The sequence below is a fragment of the Schistocerca piceifrons genome, chromosome 3 (genome assembly GCF_021461385.2).
Source record: "Schistocerca piceifrons isolate TAMUIC-IGC-003096 chromosome 3, iqSchPice1.1, whole genome shotgun sequence".
Classification (NCBI taxonomy): Eukaryota; Metazoa; Arthropoda; class Insecta; order Orthoptera; family Acrididae; genus Schistocerca; species Schistocerca piceifrons.
Window position 1 is genome coordinate 67,974,644 of NC_060140.1, and position 26,893 is coordinate 68,001,536.

Genomic DNA, 26,893 nt, shown 5'->3' on the forward strand with positions numbered 1-26,893 from the left:
TGCATTTGTGCAGAATTACCGAATATTCTGGAGAAGAAAGCGAAATTCTCGCTTATCACTGTGTTAATGCCTGAACATCTAACTCCCCTCGCCCTCCCCCCCCCCCCCCCCCCCAAATTTAATTTTTCTAGAGTATCATGAAGAAACGACGATTCGTTTCGGGACCTGTTGTAAAGAGGATGTCTGGACCCGTCCTGACGTCTATGGCAGCTATTCTCGACCACCAACTGATTCACTTTCCATCCGGCGCCAAATTGTGCGTTGTGGCGTACTTCGCTGAGTTTCAAGTAATTTTCGCATTTCGAAATTGGCGCTGTCCGTTATCTGAGCAGGATTTGCAGTGCAGCTTCGGTTGCATGATTGCTTGTCATATTTCGCGAGTCTTGCTTTCGATTATTTCACATTTGCGAGCAGTGCAGATTACAAAAGTAATCTGCGCTTCCCAAGTAGTCTTCTAATTATATTTGACGTGCCCTCCGATGTGGTAGTGGTACATTAAGTTGCAATTAAGCATCTAGTGAGCCACTGTTTGCCATTAATGTTCAGAGAACTGGGATATCCTCACGACAGTAACTGCTTAAAAGTTATTTTCTCTGGTTCGTACAGAAATTCGTTCAAAACAAACCGATATTGTTCAATAAATTGTTACGAGGGGCGTTTGAAAAGTCCGTGCAAAAATGGAAACTATTTACGTGTTTGGGGATAAACTTTTTTTATTTTTCAACATAGTCTCCTTTTAGACCTATAAACTTTGTCCAACTCTGTTCTAATTTGTTGATCCCTTCCGAATAATAGGAATTGTCCAAGTCTGCAAAAACGGCTGCTGCAATCACCTCGTTTGAACAAAAACCTTCGTCTCTCCATCCATTTCCTCAAATTGGGGAACAAATAGTAGTCCGAGGGAGCCAAGTCTGGAGAATAGGCGGGGATGTGAAAAGAGTTGGAATCCTATTTCCATTATTTTTGCGACCACAACTGCTGAGGTGTGTGCTGGTGCATTATCGTGATGGATAAGGACTCTTTTGCGGTCCAATCGCCGGCGTTTTTCTTACAGCTCTATTTTCAAACGGTCCAATAACGATGAATAATATGCACCTGTAATAGTTTTACTCTTTTCCAGATAGTCGATGAGGATTATCCCTTGCGAATCCCCAAAGACAGTCGCCATAACCTTTCCGGCCGAAGGAATGGTCTTTGCCTTTTTTGGTGCAGATTCTCACTTGGTAACCCATTGTTTAGATTGTTGTTTGGTCTCAGGAGTATAGTAATGTATCCATGTTTCATCCACACTGACAGTTTTTGCTGAATCCTACGGATTCTTCCTGAACAGCAGCAAACAATCATTGCAACACTTCACACGATTCCGTTTTTGTTCAAGCGTGAGCAATTGTGGAACCCATCTTGCGGATACCTAACTCATGTCCAAATTTTTATACAAAATATTATGTACCCGTTCATTCGTGATGCCCACCCAACTAGCACTCTCACGCACCTTAATTATTCTTTCATCCATCACCATATCATCGATTTTATCAATGATTTATGGAGTCGTAACCTCCACAGAGCGTCCAGAATATTCAGCATCACTTGTGCCCATATGGCCACGCCGAAAATTTTGAAACTCCTTATAAACTGTTCTAATGGAAGGTGCAGAGTCACCGTAATGTTTATCAAGCTTCTCTTTAGTCTCTTGAGGCGTTTTGCCTTTCATAAAGTAATATTTAATCACCACACGAAATTCTTTATCGTCCAGTTTTTGACAATCATTCGACTTCCTTTATTCACACAAATGCCAAAGAAATAGACCAATATGGTTCAAACGTGGTGTGCGTTCTTCCCAAATACGCTACTAACTAAACATGACCTCGATACGAGCCGATCGTGCCATCTCTCGGATTTTGCACGGACGTTTCCAACACCCCTCGAACTTTGCAGTTATAAACCCGATCGTCCGACAACTAGACCTAACTAGACGACCTATAAATAATAAACATAGTTAGCTACTTGTATTTCTAATTTCATGTCTCACTGTGACCTTATAGGTTGCAAAACAGTTGTCCACGCATCGGACATTTTGATTAATTGGTTTAAATTAACGTATAGCGATCACTGCATGTGTTCGTCTAGCATTTCGATGTTGAAGTCTTAACTGAGGTAGGAAGAGAGCACCCACAACTGCCGAGCCTCAGCACGACTGTAGTAGAAGTACAAAGGAACTCTCCACAGGCTATCGTGATTTTCAGAACAGCCTCAACAGTACCTTGTGAACAGCTCGCTGTACTCACCGGCGGCCGAGTACAGAGTGGGCATCCAGTCCGTGATGTGCATCAGTTGCCGGGAAACCCTGGGCTTCAACCGCGGACTCCAGACTGCGGCGACGCCGCGCACACCACCCTCCCAGGGTGTGCCCTTCATCTGCAAAAAACACGCAGCACACTGAAAAAAATAACAAAGGCAGAGTGTCGACATATGGGAATTCAACAACAGCAACATCAGGTCAGAGAACAAAAGTCACACGTTGGTCCTTACCGTGCTTAAGAATCAGTTCACAGGTGCAAAGTAACCAGACTTTCAGCCCGGTCTGTCGGTTTATCCGTAGACTGCGATTTACTACCGTCAGGAAATGTCACAGTGAACAAAATAGGAGTGATGAATCCTATTGTAGTGCAGTGGATCAGAGCTATAAGTAATGTCTCCTTGCCTGCAGGAGACAGTCTCTAACAATTATGGCTCGTGTATCCTCACTGCTTTAGTGTCAGTCAAGCATCCTGAGCAATGCAGCAGACAGCCGCCGTCGTGAGAAAGTGTTTATCGGTGATTGCGACCATGGAAAGCAACGTTACTTTTTATTTGCTAAACAAAACGTAAAAGAGGAATTTTTGTAAGTACACTACTGGCCATTAAAATTGCTACACCAAGAGGAACCGCAGACGATAAACGGGTATTCATTGGACAAATATTTTATACTAGAACTGACATGTGATTACATTTTCACGCAATTTGGGTGCATAGATCCTGAGAAATCGATACCCACAGCAACCAACTCTGGCCGTAATAACGACCTTGATACGCCTGCGCATTGAGTTAAACAGAGCTTGGATGGCGTGTACAGGTACAGCTGCCAATGCAGCTTCAACACCACAGTTCATCAATAGTAGTGACTGACGTATTGTGACGAGCTAGTTGCTCGGCCGCCATTGACCAGACGATTTCAGTTGGTGAGAGATCTGGAGAATGTGCTGGCCAGGGCAGCAGTCGAACATCTTCTGTATCCAGAAAGGCCCGCACAGGACCTGCAACATGGGGTCGTGCATTATCCTGCTGAAATGTAGGGTTTCGCAGGGATCGGATGAAGGATAGAGCCACGGGTCGTAACACATCTGAAATGTAGCGGACCTGCAACATGGGGTCGTGCATTATCCTGCTGAAATGTAGGGTTTCGCAGGGATCGGATGAAGGATAGAGCCACGGGTCGTAACACATCTGAAATGTAGCGTCCACTGTTCAAAGTGCCGTCTATGTGAACAAGAGGTGACCGAGACATGTTACCAATGGCACCTCATACCATCACGCCGGGTGATACGCCTGTATGGCGATGACGAATACACGCTTCCAATGTGCGTTCACCGTGATGTCACCAACCACGGATGCGACCATCATGACGCTGTAATCAGAACCTGGACTCATCGGAAAACATGTTTTGCCATTCGTGCACCCAGGTTCGTCGGTCAGTACATCATCGCAGGCGCTCCTGTCTGTGATGCAGCGTCAAGGGTAACCGCAGCCACGATGAGCTGATAGTCCATGCTGCTGCAAACTGTTCGTGCAGATGGTTGTTGTCTTGCAAACGTCCTCATCTGTTGACTCAGAGATCGAGACGTGGCTGCACGATCCGCTACAACCATGCGGATAAGATGCCTGTCATCTCGACTGCTAGTGATACGAGGCCGTTGGGATCCAGTACGGCATTCTTATTATCCTCATGAATCCACCGATTCCATATTCTGCTAACAGTCATTGGATCTCGCCCAACGCGAGCAGCAATGTTGCGATACGATAAACCGAATCGCGATAGGCTACAATCCTCTCTTTATCAAAGTCGGAAACGTGATGTTACGCATTTCTCCTCCTTACACGAGGCATCACAACAACGTTTCACCAGGCAACGCCGGCCAACTGCTGTTTATGTATGAGAAATCGGTTGGAAACTTTCCTCATATCAGCACGTTGTGGGCGTCGCGACCGGTGCCAACCTTGTGTGAATGTTCTGAAAAGCTAATCATTTGCATATCACAGCATCTTCTTACTGTCGGTTAAATTTCGCGTCTGTAGCGCGTCATGTTAGTGGTGTAGCAATTTTAATGGCCAGTAGTGTATATGGGGTATGTTACATCTCAGTGTAGGCATTAACAAGCAGGCCATTACTAACAAGAGTTATCTCATAGTAAAATTTAAAACCAAAGAAAAGTACTGAATAGCTCCATTGTCGTGTTGCTATGAATAGCCCCTCGTGGAACAGATCTGCGCTGGCAGTTAGCAGAGTTCAAGCCTTGCCGGCAGTCAGTACAGTTGAGTGTTGGTAGGGTAGGAAGATTTTAGATTTGCCCATAAATCTGAAGGGATGTGTTTCCTGCACTGAGTCTGAGACCGATGCAGACTAGTTAGATATTGGGAAAATTTTTATCTGCTACTCAGTAGTGTATGAAAAATGTATGAATTACAATAATGGATTGTTTTCACGTGTGGATGTGGATTTGCAAGATCGCTTATCGATCCGAGCACACGACTTAATACCGACAGTCGTTTTGTCATGCTAACTTCGCGAATATAACAATAGGCAACCATTTTAAAATCTCTACTGCTAATAGTCTGACTCTAAAGGTCGGAGTCCCATATAGCAGCAATGGACTTTTACCAATAACAGCACGTGATGAAAACCCAACAGCTCTCCTTACCTTGCACTGGGACAACTACCAGGGGCCGGCCGGAGTAGCCGAGTGGTTCTAGGCGCTTCAGACTGGAACCGCGCGACCGCTACGGTCGCAGGTTCGAATCCTGCCTCGGGCATGGACGTGTGTGATGTCTTTAGGTTAGTTAGGTTTAAGTAGTTCTAAGTTCTAGGGGACTGATGACCTCAGATGTTAAGTCCCATAGTGCTCAGAGCCATTTGAACTAACTACCAGGAGTGAATACACCAGGTCAGCACAAATTTAAAAAATTTTCGATCTTGTTCCGACACGTAAAAGCCCAACTACAACTCCTACACAGACTGTTGTCTCAGCACCAATGGGGCTAGTATAGTGTAGATAGTAATAACATTTTTAGGGGGGCGGGGAGTCTAACTATATTTAAGAATAAAACCGTCGCAACTTCACATTATCTTACGCCATTCTGAGAGTTTTTCCTGTTACAAAAGGCAGAAATGAAATCCGGAGATAGAGGGATGGAAGGAATATATAGTTGTAATCTCCTGTGGGCGACGAGGTTATTAGTGTAGAAGGAGAAACTAGGAGGGGGGTGGAAACTAGGCTGTGCCCTGCAAAGAAACAGTCTGGGCATTCGTGTTCAGCAGTTTAGAGAAATCGTCACAAAGACGTATCTGAATGAGCCGGCGTAGTTTCGAACCGGTGTCTTCCAGAATACGGTTCCAGTGTCTCAATCATTGCGCTACCTTGCTGGGTCGATACAGTGAGTGATCCCTATTACTCTTGCATGGTCCACCTGATATTCATAAAGTTGTGCAGTACCTCAAGGTATAGTACATTATCCTCCAAGTCTCTTACTTGTAAAACCGTACAGTGACTGTAGCTATAAACTTACATTATACATTCACAATGTATACGGAACTGCAGCATGTAACTACTTCATATAGCAACCTAAGATGAAGCAATAGGATTCAAGTTACATTGTGCGAAAAAGAAAATATATAACCAACTGACTTTTTATTAATAGATGCAGTATAGAAAAAACCATGTATATGGATTGATATGTATCGGTCCATTGTTATCAGGAAAGTCGACTAGAATCAACAACTTCATAAAAAATCCATTTTTATGCAAGTCATTTCGGGACTCAAAATTTTAATCTTTCATTAATATTACTTCACCATGCTACACGGCTTTTAGTGGCTTTGTTGTAAAATTTTGGTTCAGTGTTGTGTTTTAGTCCTTTGTCTAATACATCCTTCTGACGCTAGAACAATCAGCAATACAGAAAGAAGTATCTACACTCCAATACGTAGCCTGCAAAGTCAATTTCACCCAAACATACAAAACTCAAAAATGGTTCAAATGGCTCTGAGCACTATGGGACTTAACTTCTGAGGTCATTAGTCCCGTAGAACTTAGAACTACTTAAACCTAACTAACCTAAGGACATCACACACATCCATGCCCGAGGCAGGACTCGAACCTGCGACCGTAGCGGTCGCCCTGTTCCAGACTGTAGCGCCTAGAACGGCTCGGCCACCCCGTCCGGCTACAAAACTCAAATACCATCCAATACAGCGTAATACAATAAGGTGATGGGATACGTCCTAATATCGTGTCGGACCTCCTTTTGCCCGGAGTACGGGGGTTGCAGTTGTGTCCTCCGAACCTGTCCCTAATTTGCGCAGCTCAGACTCTAATTTGTCCATGGCCGCTGTCGCATGAAAATCCGCGTCTTCACGTATTTTCGTGTCGATGCACTGCTCCGCGACATTTTGTCGCTTTTCCACGCTTTCGGCCTTCATCTTCAAATTGATCACCGCCTCTCGTCCTTGCTGTTCTGTGCGTTTACTCATTTTCGCTGCTTCAGCTGCTACAAGTCTTGCGAAACTTTATGATACTGTCTTGGTGCTCTCTGCCGTCTTCTTAGCATCATGTGCAATATTTAAACCTTTCGTAGCTTTGGCGTTTACTTTACGTAGTTTTTCCTGGAGTTTATTTGCCAATGACTTGTGTTCCTCTCGCATCTGATTCACCTGAGCACCGACATATTTGATGTCCGTCCTCGTCTCATTATTATCTCGCACTAACTCATTAATTTTCTCCTCCAATTTCTTCTCCATATCCATTAAAAATACCACCAGATTGAAGTCATCTCCCTTTTCCTCAGTATCGTGATCTCCGACCTCACACATGATTTCTGCGTTGTTGTACCCACAATACTGTGATCCGATATCGCCCTGTTTTCTCTGTCCGGGTTTCGCTGCTTCGATATGTTGTGGTACGCTGACATCTTCTATGTGGCACAGACTCAACAAGGCCTTGGAAGTCCGCTGCAGAGGTATTGGGCCATGTTGCCTCTGTAGCTGTCCATCATTACGAAAGTGCTGCCAGTCCAGGACTTTGTGCACGAACCGCCCTAGGCGCTCAGTCCGGAACCGCGCGACTGCTACGGTCGCAGGTTCGAATCCTGCCTCGGGCATGGATGTGTGTGATGTCCTTAGGTTGGTTAGGTTTAAGTAGTTCTAAGTTCTAGGGGACTGATGACCACAGATGTTAAGTCCCATAGTGCTCAGAGGCATTTGAACCATTTGAACGAACCGCCCTCTAGATTATGTCCCATAAATGTTCGACGCGATTCGTGTCGGGCGATCGGGGTGGCCAAACCAGTCGCTCGAATTGTTCAGAATTTTCTTCAAACCAATAGCCAACTGAGGCCCGGTGACATGGCGCTTTGTCATCCATAAAATTTGCATCGTTGTTTGGGAACATGAAGTTCATGAATGGTTTCAGACGGTTTCTAAGTAGTTCAGATGGTCCAGCGGACCCACGTCATTCTATGTAAACACATCCAATACCGCTATGGAGCCACCAACAGCTCGCACAGTGCCTTGTTGGCAACTTGTTAGGTCCATGGCTTCGTGGGGTTTGCGCAACACTCGACCTCTACCATTAGCCCTCAGTGAAATCTAACCTGGCCATGATTTTCCAGTCGGCTTGTCTCCAATCGAAATGGTCACGAGCCGAGGAGAGGCGCTGCAGGCGATGTCGTGTTGTCACGAAAGGCAATCGCGTCAGTCGCCTGCTGCCACAGCTAACTATTGCCAAATTTACTTAAAGAATACGTTCGTCGCACGTCCCACACTGATTTCTGTGGTTTTTTCAATGTTGCTTGTTTGTTAGCACTGATAACCTTACCCAAACACCGCTGCTCTCGGGTGTTAAGTGAAGGCACTGCGTAGTCCGTGGCAGAGGTAATGTCTAAAATTTTGCATTCTCGGTACATTCGTGACTCTGTGGATCTTGGTATACTCAATGCCCTAACGATTTCCGAACTGGAAAGTCCCATGCTGCTAACTCCAATTACCAATGCGCGTTCAGAGTCTGTTGATTCCCATCAGAAGCCTTTTCGCATGAATCACCTGAGTACAAATGACAACTCCGCCAAATAATTGCCCTATTATACCTTGTGCACTAGATATTACTTCCACCTGAATGCATGTATATCGGTATCCCATGACTTTAGTCACCTTAGTGTATAAAATTAACAAAAGAAACCCTAACCAAACGAAAAGCCACATACGTACCAGAGGAATACATGCGAAAACTGTCAAACAAGATGAACAATTTATTAAAAAATGCACCCATAAAACTAGCATTCAGAACTATTAACAACCTTAACACGAGATGATGATGATGATGATGTTTGGTTTTTGGGGCGCTCAACTGCGCGGTCATCATCGCCCGTACAAATGGTTCAAATGGCTCTGAGCACTTTGGGACTCGACGTCTGAGGTCATCAGTCCCCTAGACATAGAACTACATAAACCTAACTAACCTAAGGACATCACACACATCCATGCCCGAGGCAGGATTCGAACCTGCGACCGTAGCAGCCACGTGGTTCCGGACTGAAGCGCCTAGAACCGCTTGCCCACAGCGGCCGGCTGCGCCCGTACAAGGTCTCAGGTCTTACACAGTCCAATTTCTTCACAGTCCAATATACTCACCGTCACAATTGATGATGATGATGAAATGATGAGGAAAACACAAACACCCAATCCCCGGGCAGAGAAAATCCCCATTCCGGCCGGGAATCGAACCCGGGACCTCGTGATCCAGATGCAGCAACGCTAGCCAACCCTAACACGAGAAATTCCACTCTGGAAGAACAAAAAATTCCAGGATACGCTAATTACTACACCTTTTCTCAAACGGCCATGAAGCCGAATGTGTTTGTGGACCGCGACAATTTTTGCGACGTCAGAGTGTGTGAATTCGGTCATGGAACGTTATCTAGCTTGAATAGCAATATGATACTCAGTTGATTTTGTGAATATGCTGCGAAGTGTGACATAATGCGATGCACGATTCAGTTCCACTTTATAGACCGAACCTGACAGTTTCGATGTTTGAACCAGTTATCCTGAAACTAATACGTTGTATTTGCTGATGTATTTAGTAGAACTTTCATATTATGAAAATACGCCTTTTAGTCCCATTAATGGTTGATCAAAACCTGAGGGTTTTTGTTATGATTTGCTATTATAACATGCCATCAAGGCCACCAAACGTCTAAATCCAAAAGTACAAATGTAAATGTGTACAAGTACTTTTGCTTATCAAATGTCTATAAGCAATACTGCGTATATGAAGAAGTGAAAGTTTTGTGTAAGATAAATTTGTATGATCGATAAGAATGAAAAAGTACAGTCTAGGACGTGTTTCGTATAGCGTGTTATGCTCGAATATGCGCATTTGGTAGCGTACTGCCTTCGTAATTCAGAGAACCATCCACTGTTCCCGGTCGGAAACTTTTCATTTTCACAGCTGTTGTCAAAGAAATTTGTCTTTAGGAGGAGAGGGAATATTTTCTATGGCTCCGTTTTCATGTTGAGCGTACTTGTATGTCTTCATGTTTTCGCATTGTTTCTCTAGCTTTCATCCTTATATTTTCGAGATGTGCTAATGAACAGCTATTTTAAGCGTACCTACTTTTAGAAACAAAATCTGTGCTGCAGGCGTGGCAAATGCAGATGAAAAAATCCCTGTAGAGCAGCGGTGCAGTGGCATCTAAACCGAACATGTATCATGCACTTCACGTGGTTTGCAATGTATTGATGTAGATATAGGTAACGATAGATGACATCGTTTCTCTGGCAAATGTCCATTATTTGTCATTGGTGAGGAGGGGTCTCATCCGTTTCGTGTGCGAGGAGTTGATTGTAATTAAGGACAGATATAGAGCCTCTATTCATATGTGTACTTGCACCGCATGTTCACACTGACCAACAGAAAGCGGCACGAACCGAAACTGTTGGAAGCTAAACTGACCCCAGTTGCTAACTTCGTTACAAACCATCACCTCAGTAATCAGTTCTACAAACGTTGTCAAAACTGTGTTGTGGGCCAGCGACATTAATATGGAAGTAAATAAAAAATTTCGATTGTATCTTCTATTTTATTTGAACATATTTTAGTAACATCTTGTATTTCTTCTAAGATATGATCATTTCCGTTTTAAATGACTCTCTCACAATAAAATTATTCTGAAACTAACGACTAAAGGAAACATCCACTCCTTACCCTGTGGTAACTTTACGAGAGAAAACGAGGCAACCGCGAAGAACAAGATTTGGGTAAGACTCGTCTTCACAAATCGCTCATTTGGAATCGCCTGTTTTGTTGATATTTTGTGTTCTTTCTGATTACGTAGCCCCGGATCTACGATATTTCCGCACCGCTGCAAAAGTTTTATAGTAGAACCTCCTCCCACTCCTCTCGAGCGTTTGATCTAGGACGTCAAAAATTAAAAGTTAAAGATTTTTCATAAGCATGTTCATTTTGTAACGCACATCCTTCTAAATATTTCTAAAGAGTTTGATATATAAAACATATAACGAGGAAATGTAAGACACGTTATTTGTTCTTAAGTGTGCCACAGTGCAGTGTCACGACTCTTCACACTGCATTGTTCAGCATCCTTGTATCGTACGTCAAGTGTGTATTTTGTAATGTAAGCCATCAAACCTATATTCAGGAAAGTAGAAATTAAAATGTCTCCTACTACCAGTCGGCCGATTTGACATCCTATCCCCCTTAAAGACAAAAAAAACCACAGTTAATAGTGATTTCGATTATTTGGGACTTGCAGAATAAGAACTCTTCAGAAAATCTGTACTCTTCATTGCCTGTTAGCTAATAACATTCTCTTTTTTTTGTGTGACCTAAAATTAAACAGAGTAAACATAAAACAAGTAAAAACAAGAGACAAGCAAGACAGTACACATTTCTTCAGTCCTTAGGTCCCAGCATTTTTTTCCTCTCTGATCTTGCTACAGCTTTACACGGCGTGCCTTACTTTCTGCGGAAGAATGTATTACCTCCTCAAAGTTCGTCAAACGTTTTGCTACATGAAAAGTCAAAACGTCGTACACTAATACTGAAAGAGTTGTTAATACGACTAGTACCGAAAAGAGATTTCTTTTCTATGTTTTATTAGGTCTATTTTGTGACTGTCTTCTAGATAAAACGAAATACGCCGTACTGATAGTGCAGCAATTATAACATACGCCAAGTAATCGAGGCAGTTTTGGGTCAAGTGGTCACTTTTATGTACCTCATTTACATAAATATCACGACGGAATATATTTCAAGAAGTAACAATATCAAATGGCTATTATGCCTACTACAAGTTTTATGTTAGGAAATAGTTCCAAATTTCATTCATACGCTCCAGTTTCTCAAGCATAAGATTAAAAAGTAGTAGTACGTAATTTTTATATAAATTTGGAATCGTCGTATTCTTCGATATAATTTGTGTGATGCCCCGTTTCTTCTTCTTCTTCTTCTTCCTCGTTCCTACAGACAATCTTGTTGTAACTAATTCTGTAAATATTCCTACCAGTGTCAAAACTTATTCTCCTGTTAACTTAACCAACCCCGCCGGAATGATCGGTTTAGTTATCCCGCGTTTATTCTCCGGTTAGGCTTTATTATGCGTTCATAAAGCGCGTTTTCCGTGCTGTTCCGAGAATGGGACTTACATGGCTGCCAAGCGGGCACTGTGCAACTGGCACTCAGTAGTTTAGCGATCTGTCACAAACTTTCTGTCAAAATTTAATTTTCTAGGATACACTGAGAAGATAGTACGTAATATTTCTTACCACTTATTTCTGTTTGTCGTTTATTTCCACTCTGGTAGTCTGAATCTATGGATTTCGCTAATAGTTAACACTTCACATTCGCACGCACAATCAGCAGCATAAAAACCAGAGATTGGTATTCACTCGTTCGCGTTTATTCGGCTCAGCTCTTATAACCCCATTCCCGTCTCTGGAAAAGTTCTTTGATTCTTGATGTGTCGGAGATTCCCATGCAAAAACATCACGTACACTACGCACGTATTCAAAAATCAACTTATGAATCATTCAGAAATAAACTTATGATTCATTCAGAAATCAGCTTAGAATGTGTTGAAAAATGTTCAAAAACCAACAGGGATGCGTTTCAAACTCATATGAATAATCGATGGACCAACGTGCGCTGGATGCTAGGCGATCTGTGAGACATGGGTTTTTTCTTCAAGCATATGAACCGCCTCCACCTTTCCCCTTTAGATACGGGCCTGCGGTTATGCTGGAGTCGACCCACCAGCAGCTGTACAGCGTGGAAGCTGTTAGGAGGGTCGTCAACGCAGCAGGCGGTGAGCGAACGGGTTCTTCTGCAGCTGCGGTTTGTCGGGGATTTCCAGGAGCCGAGCGGCCGTTGACACACACACACACACACACGCACTGGCAGAACTCTTCTTACAAAGAGGGGCCACATCCTGCGATGCAGGGATTTCGTTGAGCCTCGACATACAACCCACGGGCCACTCGGTACGGTACTAACTGAAGCTGGGCTGGAAACAAAATTGTTTCTTTGCTGGCCCTCATGTAAGTACGTCAAGCAGATGAAGCGCTGCGAGGCAGATTATATGGACCACGTTGATGAAGTGCGTGGTATCGTGGAAGAGAATCGTCTATTAAATAACTGTGAGAGTTTAGGTGACAGGTATCTAAACGACGCATGCACAGTGAGCCCTACGAATTTCTGGGTATGAACGAGTCGCTACAGGAAAGACATTTAAAAACATTGTTTCGAAATGCTGAAGGTTCAAATGGCTCTGAGCACTATGAGACTTAACATCTGAGGTCATCAGCCCCTAGAACTTAGAACTACTTAAACCTAACTAACCTAGGGACATCACACACATCCATGCCCGAGGCAGAATTCGAACCTGCGATCGTAGCGGTCGCGCGGTTCCAGACTGAATCGCCTAGAACCACTCGGCCACATCGGACGGCCCAATGCTGAAGTATAATCCAATGATATTGTTGTGAATATCTGCATCCATTCCTCCTCAACTGCTACTTATATTATGTTTATTGTGCAAATAAGAATAAACATTATTTACCTACTGCAACTGAATGTTTGCTTTGTTTTTAGCCGAATATAATTACTGCGCTAGTTATACTGAGCAACAACAGTGGCCTATAATAAAAAGAAAATTATCTAATTATGCTTATTGTGTTAGGAAATATGTAGTGTTCCCTGGATGCATATTTATAGTCTTACTATTTGCAATAATGGAGTTGTGATTTATCACTTACTTTACATTTGTTGTAATTTTCGTGTGTCCATTGGTTCTTCTGTAGGCCCTAGATGCACGCAGTATAGGTTTACAGTCTTTGGTACGTCACACGTAAACATTTCGCTACACATAACGTTTCCTGTAGCACTCATGCTGTAGGGTTGATTACACTTTGTGCACATACCGCCAACACAAGAATCAATGGGCATGTTAAAGCAAAAGGAAAATGACAGTACGCGGGAAATCACTAGTATACGATAGTAAATGAATATGCACAATACATGAACGCATAGTTTGTCCGTAGATGGCGCCCTAGCTCCACCGCTGCAGCCCCCTGAGGGTTATATGGCATCGCATGGTATGATACGGCATCCGTGAAAAAAGTATCGGTTTGGAACTCTAGAGTTGGCTTCGAAGATATGAATGACAAAAGAGGGCATCACGCCAATGGACTTCGTACGGGAAGTCGATGAAGCACCTGGGAATCCATTGCAAAGTAGTCGAGATTAGCCAGAATGTTTCCAATGTCGTAGAAGTTTCCACAACGTTCTATAATGTTCGGCAATGTTATGCAATGTTCGAAAATTTCGGAGAATGTGGTAGAACGTTCCAAAACGTTATAGAATCTTCAATAAGATTCGAGAAAAATCTAGAAAGTTCAATAAAATTTCCAAAACGTTCTATAATTTCCCAGGGTGTTCGAGAACGTTATCGAATCTCCCATTGTCCTTTTTGCAGTGGAAATACGTCCTAGCTCAAAACTCTTCGAAACAGATTTCAACAAATGAAGAAAATTTGAAAGTGACAGAGATTTTACTGAAGTGGATTTAAGAGTATTTAAAAGTATTCCTCAGCATTCTACTGTATTTTTGAGCAAGAAATAATTATACTTTTATGATTTTTAAAGCTCCTTTTTACGATCTCGTTGTATGTACTCGAGTGACCTAGAATACTATGAAAAAAAAAAATGGTTCAAATGGCTCTGAGCACTATGGGACTTAACATCTGAGGTCATCAGTCCCTTAGAACGTAGAACTACTTAAACCTAACTAACCTAAGGACACCACACACATCCATGCCTGAGGTAGGATTCGCACCTGCGACCGTAGTGGTCGCGCGGTTCCAGACTGAAGCGCCTAGAACTGCTCGGCCACAACGGCCTGCATTTTGAAAAAAAAATAAAAAATACGTAGCGAAGTGGGTCTTTCTCAACTAATAGTTAAATATTTTAAATCTGCTGTCTGGAAACACTAGAGGCCTACTAACAAAATATGTATAAACAAATAATTTTGTTTATACACTCCTGGAAATTGAAATAAGAACACCGTGAATTCATTGTCCCAGGAAGGGGAAACTTTATTGACACATTCCTGGGGTCAGATACATCACATGATCACACTGACAGAACCACAGGCACATAGACACAGGCAACAGAGCATGCACAATGTCGGCACTAGTACAGTGTATATCAACCTTTCGCAGCAATGCAGGCTGCTATTCTACCATGGAGACGATCGTAGAGATGCTGGATGTAGTCCTGTGTGACGGCTTGCCATGCCATTTCCACCTGGCGCCTCAGTTGGACCAGCGTTCGTGCTGGACGTGCAGACCGCGTGAGACGACGCTTCATCCAGTCCCAAACATGCTCAATGGGGGACAGATACGGAGATCTTGCTGGCCAGGGTAGTTGACTTACACCTTCTAGAGCACGTTGGGTGGCACGGGATACATGCGGATGTGCATTGTCCTGTTGGAACAGCAAGTTCCCTTGCCGGTCTAGGAATGGTAGAACGATGGGTTCGATGACGGTTTGGATGTACCGTGCACTATTCAGTGTCCCCTCGACGATCACCAGTGGTGTACGGCCAGTGTAGGAGATCGCTCCCCACACCATGATGCCGGGTGTCGGCCCTGTGTGCCTCGGTCGTATGCAGTCCTGATTGTGGCGCTCACCTGCACGGCGCCAAACACGCATACGACCATCATTGGCACCAAGGCAGAAGCGACTCTCATCGCTGAAGACGACACGTCTCCATTCGTCCCTCCATTCACGCCTGTCGCGACACCGCTGGAGGCGGGCTGCACGATGTTGGGGCGTGAGCGGAAGACGGCCTAACGGTGTGCGGGACCGTAGCCCAGCTTCATGGAGACGGTTGCGAATGGTCCTCGCCGATACCCCAGGAGCAACAGTGTCCCTAATTTGCTGGGAAGTGGCGGTGCGGTCCCCTACGGCACTGCGTAGGATCCTACGGTCTTGGCGTGCATCCGTGCGTCGCTGCGGTCCGGTCCCAGGTCGACGGGCACGTGCACCTTCCGCCGACCACTGGCGACAACATCGATGTACTGTGGAGACCTCACGCCCCACGTGTTGAGCAACTCGGCGGTACGTCCACCCGGCCTCCCGCATGCCCACTATACGCCCTCGCTCAAAGTCCGTCAACTGCACATACGGTTCACGTCCACGCTGTCGCGGCATGCTACCAGTGTTAAAGACAGCGATGGAGCTCCGTATGCCACGGCAAACTGGCTGACACTGACGGCGGCGGTGCACAAATGCTGCGCAGCTAGCGCCATTCAACGGCCAACACCGCGGTTCCTGGTGTGTCCGCTGTGCCGTGCGTTTGATCATTGCTTGTACAGCCGTCTCGCAGTGTCCGGAGCAAGTATGGTGGATCTGACACACCGGTGTCAATGTGTTCTTTTTTCCATTTCCAGGAGTGTATTATAGATCACTGACCATGCTCGTTATGAATAAGCGAAGAATAATTTGTTTCAAAAATTAACATTCAGTTGAAAAAGACAGATTTCTTCTTGCCTACATGATTAACCCAATTGCTGGCACTATTTTGTCACTGCAGACAAGACATTTACCTAACACCGTACCCGGAAAATAAAAAAAGCTGTCAAATGAGTGTCTTGTCCAGTGGGTAACTAAACTGCGAAAAAGAAGGAAAATCGTTTTCGTGCTGCGATAAGTGCTGCTGACAGTTAATAAGAATTCATGGAATACCAGCATACTAGACTAGTTAGCAACAGGTGATAACTGTACCTCACTCTTACAGCGCAATCTTATTGGCTCGTTTGCATAGCGATTTGAAGCAGAAGGCTAACTTACACGCTGGAATATGCCCTTGTCCATGTGCAAAGTGTCTGCTTACTCAGTGCGCACTACCAATTGCTAAATTCAATGATCAGGTATTCAGAATTACCAGTGACACCCTCTATTCCCCACATTTTGTCCCATGGAACTTCTCTTTTTCTTTCTTCGATAGAAGTGACATGAATAACGATTTTGTGTTTTTCGTCACGGCATGGTACGTACAGCAACGATTGAAGTTAGAAACTAGTAAATGATATTGAACCACATAGAAGGATAATGCTACTTTGTGAAGAAACGTCATAGCTGGAAGCGAAATCAATAGTTAGAAGCCCGCATCTGGTGGTCGTGCGGTACCGTTCTCGCTTCCCACGCCCGGGTTACCGGGTTCGATTCCCGGCGGGGTCAGGGATTTTCTCTGCCTCGTGATGGCTGGGTGTTGTGTGCTGTCCTTAGGTTAGTTAGGTTTAAGTAGTTCTAAGTTCTAGGGGACTGATGACCATAGATGTTAAGTCCCATAGTGCTCAGAGCCATTTGAACCATTTGAATAGTTAGAAACAAAACAGTGTGCTTCTACGACAGAATTACAAAATACGTAGAGCAATGGATGGTACGCAATGTAAACCTCGTAATGCCATGTTGCTAAATTTTACATGGGAGAAAAAAACGGTTTCTTAAGAATTATATAAAGTGATATAGATAAAGCTTCTACGTGTGTAACCATATAGTAGACTAACGCGGTGCTTCCCGGTAAGTATCCGCCCGGCAGATTAACGTCGAGGTCCGGTGTGCGGACCAGCCTGTGATTGATGGTTTTTAAGGCGGTGTTCCATCTACCTCGGCGAATGCGGGCTGGTTCGCCTTATTCCGCCTCAGTTGCACTAATTCGGCGATTGCAGAGCAAAAACTGGCTCCACGTACGCGTACACCATAGTTACTCTACCACGCAAACATTTGGTGTTACACTCATCTGGTGTGAGACGTTCCAGAGGGGCGGGGGGGGGGGGGGAGGGGGCACCGGGGCGAACAGCACAGTAACCCTGGGTTCTGTGAGGACCGGCGGTGGGGTAGGTAGACTGTTGTGGGGTTGTCAGTCACTGATTAGTAAAGCGGGACGAAGCCTCTCCATCATTTCTAGGCCCCTGGTTTAATACACAAAATGGTAGAAGCCTAGTAACTGACAGATTAGATCCATGGACTTTCAAATCCCTCTTTCATAATGGAGCTACTAACTAATGGAGGCATGCGCGCCTCAGCGATACAGATAGCTGTACCATATGTGCAGGCACAACTGAGGGGTATCTGTTGAGAGGCCAGACAAACGTGTGGTTCCTGAAGAGGGGCAGCAGCCTTTTCAGTAGTTGCAGGGGCAACAGTCTGGATGATTGACTGATCTGGCCCTGTCATATTAACCAAAACGGCCATGCTGTGGTGATACTACAAACAGTTGAAAGCAAGGGGAAACTAAAGCTGTAACTTTTGCCGAGGGCATGCAGCTTTACTGTATGGTTAAACGAAGGTGGCGTCCTCTTGGGTAAAGTATTCCGGAGGGAAAATAGTCTCCCTTTCGGATTAAAGAGACCTTTGGAGAAAAGAGAACCCCTTTAATGAATATCAAGAGCTCATGGAAAACCTGTGCTAACCAAAAAAATGGAATGCAGAAAGGTGGAAGGAGTACATAGAGGGAATATACAAGGGTGATGTACTGGAGGACAATTTTATGGAACTGGAAGAGGACGTAGATGAAGATGAAATACGAGATAAAATACTGCGTGACGAGTTTGACAGAGCACTGAAAGACCTGAGTAGAAGCAAGGCCCAGGAGTAGACAACATTCCTTTAGAACTACTGATAGCTTTGGAAGAGCCAGCCCTGACAAAATTCTTCCATCTGCTGAGCAAGATGTATGAGACAGGCGAAATATCCTCAGACATTAAGAAGAATATAATAATTCCAATCCCAAAGAAAGCAGGTAGTGACAGGTGTGGAAATTACCGAACTATCAGTTTAATAAGTCACGGCTGCAAAATATTAACACGAATTCTTTACAGACGAATGGAAAGATTGATGGAAGCCGACCTTGGGGAAGACCAGTTTGGATTTCGTAGAAATGCTAATACACATAAGGCAATACTGAACCTACGACCTATCTTAGAATGTAGATTAAGGAAAGGCAAACCTACGTTTCTAGCATTTATAGACATAGAGAAAGGTTTTGACAATGTTGACTGGAATACTCTCTTTCAAATTCTGAAGGTGGTAGGTGTCAAATACAGGGAAGGAAAGGCTATTTACAATTTGTGTAGAAACCAGATGACAGTTATAAGAGCCGACGGCATGAAATGGAAGCAGTGTTTGGGAAGGTTGTAAGACAGGGTTGTAGGACATCATCGATGTTATTCGATCTGTACATTGAGCAAGCAGTAATGGAAACAAAAGAAAAATTTGGAGTAGGAATTAAAATCCATCGAGAAGAAATAAAAACTTTGAGGTCTGCTGATGACATTGTAATTAAGACAGAGACAGCCAAGGACCTGGAAGACCAGTTGAACGGAATGGACAGTGTCTTGAAAGAAGGATAATGGAATGTAGTCGAATTAAATGAGGTGATGCTGAGGGAATTAGGTTATGAAATGAGACACTTAAAGTAGTAGATGAGTATTGCTGTTTGGGGAGCAAAATAACTGATGGTGGTCGAAGTAGAGAGGATATAAAATGTAGACTGGCTATGGTAAGGAAAGCGTTTCTGAAGAAGAGAAATTTGTTAACATCCAGAATAGATTTAAGTGTCAGGAAGTCTTTTCTGAAACTGTTTGTATGGAGTGTAGCCATGCATGGAGGTGAAACGTGTACGATGAAATGGAATGATCGTGTGGCATTGTCGGCCGGGAGGCCCCATTCGCTGGAGTTCGGCCGCCGTATTGCAAGCCCTTTTTAGGTGACGCTACATAGGCGACTGGCGAGTCAATGGTGATGAAGATGATGATGATGATGGACACACAACATCCAGTGCCCTACCTCTTGCGTGGTAGGCGGTAACGCTACCGCTATGCTACGGAGGCGGACACGTGTACGATAAAGAGTTTTGACAAAAAGAGAATAGAGGCTTTGGAAATGTGGTACTACAGAAGAATGCCGAGGGTTAGATGGATAGATCACATAACTAATGAGGAGGTATTGAATCGAATTAGGAAGAAGAAAAATTTGTGGCACAACTTGACAAGAAGAACGGATCGGTTGATAGGACATGTTCTGAGGCATCAAGGGATCACAAATTTAGTTTTGGAGGTTAGCGTGGAAGGTAAAAATCGGTGAGGGAGATCAAGAGATGAGCACACTAAGCATATTCAGAAGGATGTAGGTTGCAGTAGGTACTTGGGGATGAAGCAGCTTTCGCAGGATAGAGTAGCATGGAGAGCCGCATCAAACCAGTCTTTGGACTGAAGACTACAACAGCAACAACACCAACTAATGGAATTTAGGGTTTTCACAGACAGGTGGAGTTACGTAGTTTTCATTGCCATCGAAATGCCTGCCTGGGTGCCTGACCTGTTCTAGACGCTACGGTCTGGAAACGCGCGACCACTACGTTCGCAGGTTCGAATCCTGCCTCGGGCATGGATGTGTGTGATGTCCTTAGGTTAGTTAGGTTTAAGTAGTTCTAAGTTCTAGGGGACTGATGACCTCAGATGTTAAGTTCCATAGTGCTCAGAGCCATTTGAACCATTTGAGCCATCGAAATATAGTTTTTAGTCAAGTCAACTAACGCACCTCCTTGTTAGGAAGCGCTCTTGTGTTTACGTATCCAATACATATATCATTCCAGATATGTCTGTTGTGTTTTACATTATTGTCTGTTGATAAAGACAGTATTGCTTTTGTTAATACAGTATCTGAGATATAATGGCAGCAAATTAGTAACTAAGTCGTAGGAAACCTGCTAAAATAGTTCCGACAAACGACTTCACCAAAACGTACGTGTTGATTTCCGTTTTCTAGCGATGTTGTCTATTCCTGGAGGAGAGTGATGAAGGAAACACTGAAACAACTGTAAACATTTTGTTACAGAAGGGTGGCAGAATTCAGTAGGCAGGTGCACTACCGAAGTGAATAGACGTTAGGGCCAGAGCTGAAATACGCTCTTGCTGAAACATAGGAGGAACAAACGGAGCAACACCGAATAATTCTTGTCAGCTCTTGTCATATGTTACGAACGTACCAGTCCAGTTTGAACGACAGGACTAGACTTTTTGTTGGTTTACAATCTCTGATGTGCAAATAGAGCTTCTCTCCGTCCGAGCAGGCCTTGAAGGCGCAACGGTACCGACAGACCGCCATGTCACATTGAGCCCACAGACGTTACTGGATGCCGATATGGAGGGGCATGAGGTTAGCACACCCCTCTCTCGACCGGTGTCAGTTTTCGTGACTGAAGAAGCCGTTACTTCCTCATCACGTAGCTCCTCAATTGGCCTCACAGAGGCTGAATACACCCCACTTGCCAACAGCGCTCGGCAGACCGAACGGTCACCCATCAAAGTGCTAACCAAGCCCGACAGAGCTTAACCTCAGTGATCTAACCGGAACCGGTGTTACCACTGCGGCAAACAGTGCTTCTAAGAAACTGAAAGTTAATATTTCTGTGGCCATTATGCTGAATGACTACATTTATCTATTAACTCTACAGCGCACAGTTCTCAGAGTAATTCTATTACATCTAGGGTAAATCAGGGAGATATGGTGAACAACAAATTTGGGACTCGTAGAAGACAAGAAATTATTTATTTAAACAAAAAAAAAGCACACTCCTTTCACAAAATACATACGTAGCACATTAACAGTACCACATCCTCTTTAAGGCACTACAACAGTTAAAAAGAGAACAATACTTATTTTTATTAATTTCACCATTTCACCCATGTACATGGGTGAAATGGGGAATGCCCTTTGTGTGAAATGGTGAACTTATTTCCCCCACTTTTTGCCACATACGTCACACATAGATTTATATTTTGAACAGTCTCCATGCAGCCAACAATGGCAGCTAATACATTTGATCCAATCCACATTATTTTTAGTGCAACTGCACAGTTCACCGCACCCTACACAACACTCATCATCCGCGTCGTCATCATCGTCTAGCAATTGGATATCCAACGACGAGTCGGATTCGGTGTCAGTGGTAGACGCTTTTCGTTTCTTAGGCTGCTTATTTTTTGTAATTCCGTTGGTGGTCTCATTGGTTAAGGTTTTCCCTTTGGTTACGGATTCTCCTTTGGTTACGGTTTCTCCTCTTTTAGCATTTGCTCTACTCTTCACAGACTCATTTCGTCATTTTCTGTTTCGCAGGATGTCGATGTTTTCTGGAGAAGTCAAAACCTCAGGTAAAGCTCTGGACCTCTTCCTTGCAGATGCAACTTTATCTAGGATAGGTATCGGCGAAATATGGTCCAAGAGTTTGCCAGGGGTTATTTGAGATTCTTCTGTTGCCACTGTCGAGGTCATACCTGTTGCTTCTGATAAAGACTGCAGGTTTTCCTGTGGACTTTCCGCCCGTTGCGAACAGCCCAGTTGTGGTGAAGCTTCTATGTGTTCAAGTCCCTGATCATTATGTACGTCTGCAGTTGCTTCTTCCGAGGGATTAGGTGTCTCCTGCCAGTGTGAACAACTTGGTCGACGTGAAGTAGGTCTGTTTTCATGTCGTTCGTTGTTTTCCTGATGTTGATCTGAAGCTGATGTTAAAGACGCGTATTCGGGGATAACATCAGGATTAAACGGGATGATCCCTGTGCTCCTGGACTCCGATATTGCATTTTCTGTCGTAGCTGCTTGTACCCATGCCTTTGTAAGCAGTCCTCCAAACACTAGTCTGGAAATTTTTCTATTTGGATTAATTTTAATGTACGAATTGCAAGCAGTGTAGTAATAGGACTTCAGAGCTTTAAAAAATGCTGTTTCTAGCGGCTGCTGATAGTGTGTGGTGTGGCTGGGTAGACAGAGCAAAATAATGTTTTTTTCTTCTGCAAACTCTAATGTATCCACGCTGCTGCAATGAGAGCTATGTCCATCCAAAATAAGCACAACTCTTCCCTCAGCCTTTCTCGTTGCAAAATGGTTCCTTAGCCACAGAAGAAAAATATCAGTTGTTACGTACGCCGACTTTTGTGACATGAAAATCGTGGAACCCGGCGGCATACCGTCCTTGTACCCGGCCTTTTCATTTTTTCCCTTCAAAACACAAGCTGGGAGTAAAAACTTGTTCCCTCCATTGCAGCAAGCGATTACAGATATGGTTTCATCCTTTTCACCGGATGTTAGCGCTGGAACGCCCTTAAACCCCTTTTCTGCCAACACGTAACGTGGTCTATTATTCAGCTGAAGTCCGGATTCATCTACGTTGAATATATTTCCCCGCTTATCAAGGAGATTATGCTCTACCAAGAAGTTCTGCAGCAATGAAAAATAGTCTGAAACGTTTTTCGTACTTAAACCCCTTGACCGTGCCTGTGAAACTCCTTCCGATTTGCGGATTGAGAGTTACGGATTTCTTTTTAAGAATATATGTAGCCAGTCCATTCCAGAAATTTCCTTTTCTCGCTTAAATTTGTGATGTTGGTTATATTTTTGAGCTAGTTTATATGCCATGGTACGTACGTCTGTCCTTGTCGGTGCACATCCAAAGTTTTCTAATTTTATGATATGTTTTACCAACTTTTTTCTCACGTTCTTGTGTTAGTACAGGCGGCTCACCCAAAGGTTTTTTCGTAAAGCACCGTTTGCTAATCGTCTCTTCAGCGTTGACCACGGAACGTGAAACTCCTTTGAGGCTTTATTCAGGCCCATTCCATTTTGCACCGCTTTTACGGCATCGTTAAGTTGCTCCTCTGTCCAATCAGCACGGCTGGATCCTTTTTGTCTTTTGTAAAGTGTAGGCACATTTGCCTGGAACAATGGCGGTAGTTAGAACATTTACTTTTTTAATCACTGATAAACCAAACTGTACTCACAAAGAATATGTAAAAAATAATTTTGAAATTAGCGATTGTGTTGAGACGTCGGATAAAACAGAATATAACTCTCGCATGGGATAGGAAACGCTAACATTTCATGACTTGTCAAAAACCCTATTTGGAATGTACCTAAATAAAAGCTTTACGCTTTACACATAATAAAAGTCCTTCACCGTATCACCCCTGCCCGTTTCTCCCAATTGCTATGGGTGAAACGGTGAATTGCACGGCAAGAAGTTCAAAACACTAGACGCAACGATTTCTAGGTTATGTAGTACATAAGCAGTATAAGAAGGCAGAATATCTCAATAAATACCCGCGGACTACGCTACCCGAAGTAACATCTACAAATGCATGCAGCATATAAAAATTATTTAGCATCGGAATCAGTTTTGTACAAAGTACTTATGGTTTTTAAAACGGAACTGGTTTTCAACACGTGCACACTGCTCAGTTGATCAGAGACTGTTGGCATGCAGACATACAGAGACATCTGTTTAACCAGTAAAGAATTAAAGCAATTCACCATTTCACCCGATTCACCATATGACCCTGACTTACACTACATCTTCGTCTATGCTCCACAAACCGCCACATAGTGTGAAGTGGAGTTTACATTTTGACACCACTATCCTTTCCGCCCCGTTCCTGTTCTACTCACAAATGAAGACTGATTATCGATAAAGCTCGGTATGCTCTCATGGTATTCATTTCGCGAGACGTATGTGGGAGGAAATAATATGTGTTCCGACTGTTACCAGAACGGGGTCTCTCGGAATTTCAATAGTAAACCTCTAAGCGACCCAAAAACTCTTGTGTCATAGCGACTACCACTGGTGTGCGTCGAACATCCGAAAAAAGCTATATCTGCCACTAAACGGTCCCGTGACGGGACGCACCGCTCTTCGTTGAATGTACCCTGTCACTTCTATTAATCTTACTTAGTAAGTGTCAGAGACTAATAAAGGATGCTCAAGAATCGATAAAACGTGTATTCCGTAAGCCACTTGTTTCGTTGGTGGACTACATTTCACGACGATTTTGCAAATGAAACTTACACTGGCATATGCTCTGCCTCCAATTTGGTTTATTTCTCTTTCAGGCCGCTACGGAAGACTACACATTCTGGGCCCATAACCCAGAGGTCCGTGGATCGTAACCACTCTCTGCTACCAGTTGAGACGTGGGACGTACGCTAAACTTTAGTTCAATAAAGACTTTGCAATAACTACCAATAAAACACAAACTCTTGCTTGTAATTTCCAACAGATTTTATTTAATAATTGCATGACAACCGCAAACTGCTGTTACCCCAGAATAATATGTATAATTGCCCTAGAATTTGAAGCATTATAAACAAACAAAATGTCTACGGGCGTCAAAGCCCATCCTCTTTACATAAATCTTAAGAGTCTTACAAACAATAAATGTTTTACTGAGAAAAACTCCCACCTTTTAAGACATAACAGCAGAAACAGCTCACAATTTCTCTTTCTGAATAAGGTATTAAGATCCAATTCAATGAAAGGCATCTTTCAGGTATTACAAAATTTCAGTGACAAGTAATGTGTTGCCAACACTGTAACGGAACAGCGGTCGATGTCTTCACGCAATTAAGTTAGTTTATGTTCAGGACAAACTGCCAGTATTTGTTTCAATCGTAGGTATTGTTCAGGTCTTTCTGCACTTCCCTACAGACGTTTGGCGTTGAAATTCTCCTATAAACCACAGCATCGTCGATGAATAGTCTCACTGAACCTCGAGAGTTAGCTACCAGATCTTTGATATAAACAGTGAGCATTAAGCACCCTATAACACCCCGTGGCTGTACACTTGAAATTACCTTTACGTCTGTCGATTCTATTCCGTTAAGAGCGATGTGTTGAGTGCCATCTTCAAGAAAGTCCTGCACCCATTCACAAATCTGATCCGATACTCGGTAAGCTAGTATTATGCGCGCCCTGCGGCAGTGTGAAACTGTATCGAATGCCTACCTAAAGTCAACAAACACAGCATCAACCCGAGCCCTTTTGTTGATGGATTCGTAAATTTCGTGGACGAACAGAACCTGTTTACGGAATCGATCTTAAGCAATGGCTAACAACGAATAAAACCAGCGTTACATTATGTATTTCGGTAGTAGTAAACACATTTTTCTGTTCCTATCTTGGTACTGAGTTGGAGCGCTGTGGCATTCTCGTAACTTTCAACTGAAAGGTTGTGACGTATTACTATGTTTACGACGTTTCTCGTCGAGCCATATAAATTATCTCGCATTTCTAGCTGCTTCTCTCACACAAATAATGATAGAAATTCAGAAATTCAGGTTCGCGACCAGCCCAAGCCCTTCCTAATCATTTAGAAAAAACGGAGCTGGATATTTATTAGTTTAATTACTTTAATAATTTAATTACAAGTACGCAAATTTCTTTAATCAGCCAGACAAATAGCACTCCATGTCGATCATGAAGCAACTTGATTAATTCAGGAATGGAAATCAGAGTAAGGGGGTAAGATTGACACCAAGGAATTTATCTTTCACGTAAATTATTTATTGTAACTAAATATTTTGTTGCACATCCTAACTACACATAACTGGTGCCTGACTCGAAATATTTAAGTAAGAATTACGTGAGAATGAAACAGAGCACAATTTAACTACAGCAAGAAGAAACACAGAAGACGGGGGTGAGAGACAATTATACTATCATCTCCTTTGTATTAATGCCATAAATATATCTCAGTGAGATTTGCATTGCGATTCTACGCATGCTCTATTCTGGACAGAGGTTTAACCAATACACAAGGCTGTACGATAATTATTTAACATACTAACAGCGTCTGCTACTTCCAAACGGCCGAACTAGAGTACGTGGTGGATTCTGACTCAAACTGTTGTGCTGCTTTGTAGAAAGCGCACGAAAGAACATATATTCTTGCAGAAATTGTAGCTCATTAAACAAGCAAACTGTTAAAATAAAGCCTATTGCGGTGCCGTGGTGAATCAGAAGGTTCATTGATTACCAAACACGTGGCACAAAATCGACACACAAAGACAAAAGCAATTTCCACAAAATATAAAATTAAAAATCATGAAAAAAAATTAACTCGCTTCACACGCTTCAGATAAGCTAAAGTTCTTAAGTATTTCACCAGTTAAAGATAACTAAGTCTTATCTCAACCTGATTCCTATCACCTGAAACCCCCCTTAAGAGCTACGAT

The 26,893-nt window shown here is 43.4% G+C and overlaps 1 protein-coding gene across 1 annotated transcript in view; it reads right to left on the reverse strand.

Annotated features, from left to right (window-relative positions):
- The window catches only part of LOC124788397 (arylsulfatase B-like), a 375,465-nt gene that overhangs the window by 128,902 nt on the left and 219,670 nt on the right, over positions 1–26,893 (reverse strand). The window contains 1 exon segment of the mRNA XM_047255663.1: positions 2,286–2,415. Within this exon segment, the coding sequence (XP_047111619.1) occupies positions 2,286–2,415 (130 nt within the window).